Source organism: Kryptolebias marmoratus, linkage group LG23 (genome assembly GCF_001649575.2).
Source record: "Kryptolebias marmoratus isolate JLee-2015 linkage group LG23, ASM164957v2, whole genome shotgun sequence".
NCBI classification, from domain to species: Eukaryota; Metazoa; Chordata; class Actinopteri; order Cyprinodontiformes; family Rivulidae; genus Kryptolebias; species Kryptolebias marmoratus.
The window spans coordinates 1,257,736-1,269,397 of NC_051452.1; the positions used below are offsets into that span (position 1 = coordinate 1,257,736).

The following is an 11,662-nucleotide window of genomic DNA, read 5'->3' on the forward strand; positions in this document are numbered from 1 at the left end:
CTGTGATGTCACCTCCTTGCGGAAGAGCTGACGGGTCGGTTGGATGATGGCGGCGGCGGTGGTGATGGGTGCGGATTAACCCAGAGGTCCCAGGTCTCTCTATTTCTGTGTGTGCGGCTGATGCGGGGATAAGTGTTGTTGGACAGGGTTGTTCGGGCCTGTAGACAGCTGCCTGTGTGACAGATAGGCCACTCTCGTCCACCGGCGTCCACTCGCGTTCAGACTCCACCTCGGCGCGCCAATCTCGCCGCGCAGCTTCTATCTATTATTATTATGTTTTAAAATCTAAACTTTATCACATCAAATTGTTTAGCATTACATTCATCGTGCATCACGGCCGGTATAAATGTCCTGACAAAGAGAAAAAGACGGATTCTGTAAAGTGACGGGGACTTTTTTATCGTCCTTCACCAACAGGGGACGGACAAGTGTGCACGTCCGTGTCTGTTAGCAAAATATCTCATAAACCATTATACCAATTTTAAAGAAACTGGACATCTACAACTGAGTCAATCCAACTCAAGATGGCCGCGTCAAAAAGTCCCGGAAAGAAACCAAAACACCTTCAATCAACATTTAGATGTTTCGTCAATCGATTTTTGAGCAATTTTCAGCAATTTTTGCCAAACGCCATGAATAAACTGGGAAAGACTTGCAGAAAGCGTAACTAAAAGTCAGGATGCGTTGAGGTAAAACGAGCTGAAAAGTGAAAAGTGGAGGTTTTCGGTTTTTTCCCGCCTTAAAAAAAGGAGGATGCTTCACGACAATCGCTCAGACAGGAGTCCTCGAAAAGATTAGGAACAATTAACATCTTACCAGCTGCGAACCTCTGTTTAATTCGAACCAGCTGGACGAGCTAAAGGCTAGTCCGAGTGTCCTAAAACAACCTTTTTAGCCGCTCATGCTAACATTATTTTAAAAACCGTCAGTTTCGTCTTGAACAGTGATTTCCATAAAGTCTATGGGTGTTTGCAAACATAAATAACGGTAGCAACACCTAGCAGCTAGCGGTAGCACTTCCATTGCGGCATGGTTGCAGGTTCATTATAGTAGCTTTGCTAAAATAACTATGTTATGAGAACCTGACGGTGATACAAAGCTTTATAAACCAGTTTGATGACCCGCTGGAGTTGTTTTAAAGTGGCTTAACCTGCTCTGACCTGGGCCGTTTTGAACAAAGATTGTCATGCTGGTTAAGGGTGGTGTTTTGCTATACTTAAAAACCAAAAAAGTAAAAAAAAACAGAGCTGCTTATTGATTCTGTGCTCCCAATTATAGCCATCGAACACACTAAACTGACATTTTCGTCATCGGATTTTTAATGTATCCCAGGAAGTACTTTTTTTATCTATTTATTTTTATTTTAGAAAACTATGCAAGATAATACGAGCTAAATGAGACGCTTCCTGGTTTATAAATATATATAAGTAACCCAATGTTGCCGCTGATTTTCCCCACAAAGGTTTGACACTAATATATGACCCCATTTCCGATGGAAGATTAGTGGCGCTTTTATCCAATATAAAAGCCTTTTGACATAAATAACCCAATGCACGCTAAACGAGGAAACATCAGAGCAGCATTGGACCGAACAGCTCGACATGGCTTGCGTCCGGAAATACATACAAAGGCAAAGGAAACAGGCGGCGAACTGCTCGCTTCCATGAAATCGTCCCCCGCCATCAAAGAGAGCAACGCTGAGAGACGTTCGATTGGTTTCATTTTGAACCTGTGAGCAGTTCGAGTGTCTGATAGCTGCTTGAAATACAACTATGGGTCACTTCTTTCATCATAAGCACTACAACCGCTTTGACTCCAAGGTTTACAGCTGCTCGGGTATCTACGCTGCTGGAACGCAAATTTGGAGGGTCCATTTGGAGCGCCTAGCACAAATGACCGGGAAAACCCTAAAAATGGGACAATAATCCAAAGTTTAGGCCACTTTTGCTCTAATTTGGTTGAAATAAATCATGATGAAGGGTTAGAACTCCCCCATGGACTGGTAATAAAATCTAGGCATCCAACGGGATGAATACTTCAGAGATTTTTTCAGGTCTTGACTCTTGTTGATATAAGTACTCCTGACTTTGCTTCCCAAATACTCAAATATTCTTTTTTTGAAACACATTTAGTTGTAATTAGTCCTCTCCAGCTCAAACGAAAGGTCACGTAACACAACGACTGCGTGGGACGATTTAAAAGCCTTACTCCCCCCTACTGCACAGACTCTGGTTACAAAAATAAGGCACGGTGCCCATAAACGGGTCCTGCAACGAAAGAACGTTGGGGAACTGGTCTTTAATGGTCTTTAAATTCATTCTAATCACTAGCTTGATGTATCCTCAAGGCGTCATTATTGATTATCCTTAAGAAGCACAAAAAATGATTGACACAACCTCCAGTGTCATGTACAGCTAAGCGGATACCAACGTTGGTAGTGTGGTCAATCTTCCCTAACAGGCATAAAAAGTATATGACAGTCTGTTGCAGGGTAGATAACTAGTTTTTATGACATTTATGGGCAAATGGACTTGTTTACGTTAAAGAAATCAAAGTCTTATTGGCTGTTTGTGACTTTAAGTTAAGTGCCAAAGGATAAGTGTTGAGATTTGGCCGATGGTTTGCTGGTTGATAGCGTGAATGGGCGGTTTTACGGTTCCGATCTTTACACTGTTCTAGGCAAGTTGACCGTTGACTGAATCCCGTCTAGGCTAAAGGACACGGGCACCTCGACTGGTGTGTATGTCCTCCGTGCCGGCGGTTTGTCCGATGAGGTGGTACTGGTTGAGCCTGGAGCCGTCCTCGGCCACCACCACCGACTTGGCCGCCCCCTGAGTCCAAGTGTAGACCACCTCCGACACGGGATAGGCATCTGAAACACACAGAGGCATCCAAGAGGATCGGTGATTGGTTTTACTCATTAGGTCCAACTGCTTTTGACAGTACAAGTATATATATATATATAACCAAGACGTGTTGCCGAAGTCTCCAAACTCGGAATCTTGCACCGGCACTAGATCTCTCAAGGGGGCGAATGACACAGACAGGTCTCCTACTAAATTCAGTTTTTTTTTCAATGTTCTTTAAGGGCTACAAGTCTAAAACTGGGGACAGACGGTAGTAATTTATTTAGTTGTGGCAGAAAACCCTTTAGTCTTGTTCATACATCGGATGTTTCTTTATCATGGGAATCCTGGAGGTAAGAAACAGACAGTTGAGCGCATTATTGTAAATAAATCCCAGGGTTCATGAAAATTATCCTTTGACTAACTCGAGTACATTGACTTGTTTAGATGTTGATTAATGTCCACCATGCCCTAAAAACAGGGCACCGATCAGCGTTTTCTAGGTCAATTCCGATTTCCAAATTTTAGCGCGGTTCCGACCTGCGACCGGCTGCTGGATGCCAGACTAGCCGCTGTCCACGAACAGCGTTTAAATTTAATGGGCCAAAGGTCGGGAAAGGGGTCGCTGCGATGGGGGTCATTGGTAACTTTCATGATGCAGAGCTGAAGGCTATAGAAGATATAGAAGATGAACTTCAAGATCCCAGGAATCGGACAACAATCCGTTGTAGAAGAGATTTCATTCAAATCTCCCCAGTGGTTTGTGTGATATTTTGCTAACAGACATGCCAAATAATGCCGACGTTTTAAGCAGAGCTCTCCCACTCTTTGCCCTTCTTCCACTTGTGGCAGAAACTGAAAATTCAGTCTCAAATCTGATTTATGTGCCGGGCAGGATGAGGGATTAGTGGCCTTTCACTCGAGCTGAACTTTGAACTCTGAACTTTGCAAAGATGGCTGCCCGAACACAAACATATCACCTCTGAGCTACCGCTGTTCACAAACTGATTAAAACGTGAATGCTGATTCAGCGTTCTAGCCTTTTCATGCGTTAGCTTTAAGCTAGTGTTTTCTACTTAATCTAGCATGGTGTTACTTTTAGCATTTAGCTACCATTTTGCTACTTTTACCTTTTACCTGGCTATTTTAAAGTTTTAGCTAGGCTTTTGCTACTTTAGCTTTTAGCTACCATTGAGCTATTCTTAGCTTTTAGTTAGTCTTTTGTTACACTTTGCTTTTAGCTAGTGTTTTGCTACTTTATCTAGCATTTGCTACTTTTAGTTTTTATCTATCATTAACTACTTTTAGCAATTAGTTACCATTTTGCTACTTTTACCTTTAAGCTAGCCTTTTCATACTCTTAGGTTGCCTTTGTCTACTTTAGCTTTTAGCTAGTAGTTAGTTGATTTTGGCTACTATTTTTGCTACTTTTTTCTTTTAGCTATGTTTTGCTACTTTATCTAGCATTTTTAATTTTTACCTAGCATTTCGGTATGTTCATCTTCTAGCTAGCTAGCCTCTTCATACTTTAGCTTTCAGGTAGTGTTTGTCCATTTTATCCAGCATTGTGTTACTTTTAGTCTTTAGCTACCATTTTGCAACTTTTACCATTTAACTAGCTCTAGCCTTTTGCTACTTTAGCTTTTAGCTAACCTTTTGCTACTTTTGGCTTGGAGCTATCATTTTGCTACTTTTAGCATTTAGCTACCATTTTGCAACTTTTATCTTTTAGCTAGCTTTTTTGACTTTTAACTAGCCTTTTGATACTTTACCTTCTAGCTAACCTTTGTATATGTTTCGCTAGCTTCTTGCTACGTGAACTTTTAGCCAGAATTTAGCTAGTGTTCGCTTTTAGTCAGTCTTTTGCTACATTTGCTTTTAGCCAGTGTTTTGCTACTGTATCTAGCATTTTGTTACTATAAGCATTTAGCTACCATTTTGCAACTTTTACCTTTTAGCTAGCTTTTTAGACTTTTAACTAGCCTTTTGATATTTAAGCTTTTAGCTAACCTTTTGCTACTTTTAGCTTTTAGCTACCGTTTGGCTACCTTTACCTTCTAGTTAACCTTCGTATGCTTTTTGCTAGCTTCTTGCCACTTTAACTTTTAGCCAGAATTTTGCTGGTGTTTCCTTATAGTCAGTCTTTTGCTACATTTTGCTTTTAGCCAGAGTTTTGCTACTGTATGTAGCATTTTGTTACTTTTAGCATTTAGCTACCATTTTGCTCCTTCTATTGTTTAGCTAGTCTTTTTAATGCTTTACTACTTGATCTAGCATTTGGCTAAGTTTAGCTTTTGAGCTAGCGTTTTGCAGCTTTTTTGGCTTTTAGCTGCCATTTTGCGTCTTTTAGTTTGCGTCTTGTTCCTTTGAGCTTTTAGCTAGCCTCAGGGCTCCGTTTTAGCTGCGTCACAGTCATTCAGGACTCAACATTCAGGCATTATTTCTGCAGCTGACGCCGTTCCTCTGGCCCGGCGTCGTCCTCCACCCGTCGGCTCCTTTCAGCCCCCCCNCGCGCTAATTAGGTTATCGCTGGCCTCGGGAGGACCCAGCACCTTCTCACTGTGTAATTGGATCGCACTCGGAAGTGTAATGTGACATAGAGAGTGTGGGCGGGCTTGCGTCTCGCTGCCATCTGGGGTTAAGAGCCTCATCCTTTAAGCCCCGCAGACTCCCGAGGTGTGGGCAGATCTGCCTTTAAATATATCGCCGGGGACGCTCCCCCATCTATATACAGTACATGTCCTCGGACGGAGGACACGCAGAGCTGGCCCTGCTGAAAAGACACGAGCTGTCCCATCACTGGCCTCATTATCTGGAGATGATACTACGGCAGGCCAGTGTCACATATAATCAGACCACACTCTCGTCTCTAATTACTTTTTCAGATATCAAATTACGGCATTCCTACGACTTACAATTCTATTAAAAGCACCTTAATCTCACTTCCTTTAAGTTGAATCCGTTATTAATAGACACTTAAACTACATTAGTGTTAGCTATTATTTTAATTATTGTCGATGGAAATCACAATTTAGGTAATGATAATATGAGGACTGGATATCACCTGCAACAGTTCTTTTTGTTCAAATATTTTCATTTTGACCGGGACAAAATTATATTCAAATATCTGCTTTGAAAAAAAAAGTCCAGTCTAACTATTATATGATAAACTGGCTTGCCATAGCTTAAGACAGAATTTTTTATATATTTTTTATTTTTTGCAATCTTGCAAGCCACTTTATCATATTATTGTCATACCAAATTGTAAAACACATATGGCAAGCCAACTAATTAAATGAAAGTTCGATTGATACAATATAGGCTTTAAAAATCCAGTACAACTATTATATGATAAATTGGCTTGACATATTAGTGTTAAAAAATGAAGTCTAACCATATGGTAACTTTCCCCTGACATAAAGCTATTATAACCCCACTTTTTTCTATAATAAATTGGCTTACTCTATTGTAATTATTGTATGATAACTTGACTTGACATATCGGTTTTGAAAATCCAGTCTTACTAGTACAGGATAAACTTTCCCTTTAGCCTTTAAACTACTATCTAACTATTATATTATAAATTGGCCTTCCATATTGATGCTAAAAAATCTGATCTAACTGTAATATGAAAAAAACAGCTTGCCATACATGCTTTAGAAATCTAGTCCAAGTACTATTTGACTGGATTTTTAAAGCCTATATGGCAAGTCAATTTATCAAATAATAATTGGTCCGAAAAAAATCATGTCTAAATATAATTTGATAAATTGGCTTGCCATACAGATGTTAAAAAATCATGTTCAACTCTAATATAATTCATTTGGTTTGACGTATATATTTTAGAGACCCAGTCTTTTATATGATAAATTGGCTTTCCATACTTGCTTTAAAGATCCAGTCTAACTATTATATTAAAATTTGTCTTGCTATACATGTTTCAAAAGTCCAGTCTAGCTATAATGTTATAAACTGGGTTGACATAGAGGTTTTAGAGACCCAGTCTTTTATATGATAATTTGGTATGCCATATCTGCTTTAAATAGCCAGTCTAATATATGATAAATGGGCTTGCCATACTAGTCTAAAACAATCAAGTCTAACTATAATGTGATAAACTGGGTTGACATAGAGGTTTCAGAGACCCAGTCTTTTATATGATAATTTGGTATGCCATATCTGCTTTAAATAGCCAGTCTAAGTAATATATGATAAATGGGCTTGCCATACTGATGTTAAAAAATCAAGTCTAACAATAATGTGATAAACTGGGTTGACATAGAGGTTTTAGAGACCCAATCTTTTATATGATAAATTGGCTTGCCATATAATATTTTCACTCCAGCATTACTATTACATGACAAACTGTGTTGCCATAGACCCTACACTAAATTACTCTCTTTTTGGGATATTAATGGACGTTGTAAAGGAACGACTGTAAATATTGATAAAGAAAGTTATTCAGGTTTGCAGTAAAGTTTATTTTCAGCTGGATGAAATGTGCTTCTTATGCATTTTATGACGATGATTTGCAAATCGTTAGCGCATAAAAAAAAAACAATCCTGGCACGACAAAAGAAAAGCAAACATTTATGCATGCTCATTTTTTTGTTTAGTTTGACTCTTTTCAATCCACCTTTGAAAAAGCTCCCTGGTTCCCTAAAAACGACGGGGTCGTCCCGTCGTGCTTTAAATGCAAGTTTAAACTGAGCGTAACCCGCCGCGTTGGACCGCTAAATGCCATTGTGTAACAGTGATTGAGCTGGGATTAGTGCGCCCTGTAAGAAGGGAATGGATATAGACGCTTTAACAGCGGGGAATTTTTTTTCTCCTCCTGTACTCACAGCTGCCAAACTTGAGCGGGCAGGCGTGGGCGTCCATGGGGAAGTCCTCCAGCTGCATGGGGCATTCAGCGGAGATGGTCAGTCTGAAACGAGCAGAGATTAAAGACGGGAGTCTTACTCTTACGGCCGCGCCGGATTAATCACAAGAATAACATTTTGAATGAATTACATAATAGGGAGAAAAAACAAAAAAACCCCAGATAAACTCTGAGGCAGATACAGAAAACGGAGCCGCTCTGTTTCTGTTTCAGTGACGACACCACCACCTAGTGGACAGAAGGTGCATCTGCTCTTTATTTACCCAGGGAAATAAAACAAAAAAAAAACGGATTAAACGCGTCGATATTTGCTCTTTACAGTCATTTCTATTTCCTGCTGTGACCTTTATAGGAGCCGGATTAAGTAAGTCGAGCTCCAGACGCCTCCCGGCCAACTCTGTCCTAGATTGAATGAAAACCCCCGTGGGTATTCCCACTTTTTCCAAAGTGATGATTAATAGCCGCGCGGCGCTGTGGAGACGCTAATCGGCGAGGCCAAAGGGAGAATTAGCTGCTGTGGAAAGCGGCGCACCTCAAACTCGTTACGGAGTAAAAGCAGAACTCAGCGTTAGTTACAGAACAACAGTCCTTTTTTTTCTTCCTAAACTGTGCTCCCTAATTACGACACAGAACCCACCCGGGACTCGCCTTTTTTTTCCGCCGCGGGAAAGTTTCCCCGATTAAATCAGCGAAGGAAAGGAGAGGAGCTGCCGGTGTCTCTGGGAGGACGGAACGAGAACATGGCTGCCGGCGATCGGAGCACGTTCTAATTATTCATGTCGCCTCGGCCCGTTTGTCAGCCGCTTTCGGATTTGTTCACTTGTCCACGTTCTGGTATGTGGAGTGCAGCAGGTCCCAGATCAGAGGGGATACAGAATCCCTCCGGGGAGTTCTAGGTCTCCTCCCAGGACCCGGAAAGCCTCCAAAGGGAGGCGACCAGGAGGCGTCCTAATCAGACGCCCGAACCACCTCATTTGACTCCTTTCGATGAGGAGGAGCAGCGGCTGTACTCCGAGCTCCTGACCTTTTCTCTAAGGCTGAGCCCGGGAAGCTCACTTCAGCCGCTCGGATCCAGGGTCTCGTTCTTTCGGTGTGAGTAGACGTAGACGGAGCAGCAAATCCAGAGTTTCGCCTTTCAGCTCAACTCTTTCTTTATTGAAGCGACGCCCCTCATTGCCCCGATCCGTCGGTCCAGCCCACCGTCACTCCTGAACAAGACTCCCAGACACTTGGGACACCTCTGCGTGAGGCGGAGACCCATTCCCCCTAACCGGACGGGACAACCGCGGCCTCGGATTCCCCGCCCCTCAGCCGCTTCACGCTCGGCTGCACGCTGAGGACGCCAGCGGAAACCGCTTCGCCCTCTCCCCAGGTCTGTGCGTCAAGATCCCGTCCACGAACGCTACAGACGGGACTTGGAGACTAGGGCACGGCACTTGACGGAGGCGGAGTCTGACCTCCTTGGAGAACAGAGCTCGACTTTGTGCCGAGGGTCTACAGGAACTGGATGGACCCCATACTCCCACAGAACTTCCCCTTGTCACCACGGAACGCCTCGGTTAACAAAGTCAGAACCTCGTCTCTTAAACTCCTACGACCCCCTTAGCAACCCCGCAACAGGGAGGATCCGGTCCGCTGTTCCTCGCTTCTACGATACCGTCCTGATCGAACATCAGTGTTCTTATCGAAGATTATGAGCAGCCATTCATGTCCGAGCTCGATCCACCTGAACGGACCGAAGCCAGGCTGGGAGAAAAAGCCAAGAACTTGGACAAAGTAACGAACCGCGATAAAAGGCTTTGCGAGCTTTGCGCTAAAAGAGCCGTTAGAAATGTTCCGTGGCGAGCTGTCCTCATGGTGCCTGTTCATTAATCTGTGGTTTGTCCAAACAATCCGACGCGTTGCTGAAAGCCGCGCCTTCGAGGGATGCACGGCCCCCGCCGCCTGATGCGCCACAGTTTTGGACTACGATCTACGGACCCACCGGGCGCTGGAGCTTCGCGCGACTTCGCCGGATCTTGGCTCGATAACTGTCGAGCTGATTGAGATACGGACGTTTTTGTTTTTTTTTGCGACGCGGCGGCCAACTATAAAGAACTTGAAGCGACTTGTAGAACTTACCCGCTGCCAAATGTGCATCAGGTAGTTACTTTCTGGGAGTTTTTTTTTAAATCAAATCTGTCCGAGGGTCATCAGGGGTCGACCCCAGCAGCTGATGTCAAAGTTTTAGGCTGTTTGGCTTTTTTGTTTTGTTTCTCATTGCGAGGAAATCGAATAAAAAGAAACACCTCCAAGCGCGCTGATTTGGACCTCAGTTTCCGTAGCAACAGTCCAAATTCATCAAGCGTTTGTGGCCAGCTCTGTTTTTTTTTTTTTTTTACACGCATTAGTTATGAACCGAATGCTGAGCTGATGAAATGTTTCCTTTTATTTATTTATTTATTTTTTTCTCCTGGAGAGCTTTGTACAGCGGTGGACATTTGATAGTGCCGTTTGCTGCAACCTGAAATCACCCAGATGGCCTGATTGTGTGTGTGGACTTGTATTTGATACATTGTGGGGACAATTTTCCTAACATATACTACCTTGTGAGGACCAACTGCTCCTTGTGGGGACCAAAGCCTGGTCCCCACGAGGAGAAAGAGGTTTTTGGGTTAGAGGTTAGGTTTAGGACTAAGGTTTGGTTTAGGGTTAGCTATGTACGGTAATGGTCAGGGTTAGGGTGGGGGTCAGGGTTAGGCTGTAGTTAGGGTGTAGAAATGAATGGAAGTCAATGAAAAGTCCCTGCAAAGATAGAGAGACATAACATGTGTGTATGTGTGTGTGTGTTTATGTAGGAAACAAACATCTATGCTCGGGCTCTGCCGGCCCAGATCTAGAACAAAGAGACAATAAAAAGCAATCACTGCTGCGTTCTTCCTACTGTGGCAAAAAAAAGAGCCGGATGCCCCATATTTGTTTTTTTATTCTGGTCTGTGCCTCTTTGTGGGCTGGCAGCGGAGACCCCAGCCCGGGTCCGAGTGAGACCCGGTACCGAGGTCCACCCTTCGGGGACTCCTAATTTAACGGGTCGAAGTTCTGTGCTGCATGCGGATTTGGAGAACAGTTTTGGAGAACGACAAGCCCGCCTTGGGGAGTCGAGGGGAGGCTTTCTGACCTGGGAGCGCCATTTTTAGCAGGTACTGGTGCCTCCGAGTTCTTTGGCTTCGCCGCGTATCGACAGCTTAGTGGACTTGGGCGCAGTTCCAACAAGACAGTGACCCCAAACACATCAGGTCGGCTAAATCAGCAGCCATCACAAGGCCCGTACGGGAAAAAAACCAAAAAAACAAGCTTGTGGACTGAGGTTAAAAGTCTGTTCCGTGTCAGGAAACCATTTAAAATGAACTCTACCAGGAGGAGAGGTGAAAACACCCAAACAGAAGCTTTTTAATGGTTGAGACGCAGCTTGTTATGGACGTATTTGAGCCTATAAATCGTTTTGATTTGAGGTTAAGTTCACTCCGCCTTCATGAATCTGCCTACTATTCATACACAGCATAATGCTACCCATCTGTGGCCAAAACCCACTTTACATTCAAACTTTTGCTCTCAATTCTTGTGCTGAAAAGTAAAAAAAAAAGACCCAAACAGCGCCTACGACGAATGGATATAAACTTCTTTACGTGCACAGAAAGTGTGGTTTCATCTTTTATGCTTCTTTTTATTTTTTTTTTACCCTTCAGCGTAATTAATTCATGTTGCCTTCATCCGAGTTAGAAACATAAATAATTAAAGCTCCAAAGAAAGACGCAGTATGGAGTTTTCCAGCCTGCGTGCAATACACCAGACTGGCCACCAGATGGTGGTGTTTTCCCACAGTTTGAGCGCCCTCACACCGAGTTTCTGTCAGTTTGCAAATCAGAGCTGGCTTCTTTCACCCCCCCCCCCCTCC

General features: G+C 43.2%; 2 protein-coding genes across 3 annotated transcripts in view; one reads left to right on the forward strand and one right to left on the reverse strand.

The window, feature by feature from the left end:
* LOC108249475 (gamma-aminobutyric acid receptor subunit alpha-5) overlaps window positions 1-11,662 on the reverse strand; it is a gene marked incomplete at its 5' end in the record, with an annotated part of 19,006 nt that overhangs the window by 5,939 nt on the left and 1,405 nt on the right. The window contains 2 exon segments of the mRNA XM_017438884.2: window positions 2,729-2,872; window positions 7,691-7,773. Coding sequence (XP_017294373.2) covers window positions 2,729-2,872; window positions 7,691-7,773 — 227 coding nt within the window.
* Window positions 1-11,662, forward strand: part of LOC108249474 (gamma-aminobutyric acid receptor subunit beta-3) — a 64,260-nt gene that overhangs the window by 2,682 nt on the left and 49,916 nt on the right. The gene's annotated exons all lie outside the window — the stretch shown is intronic.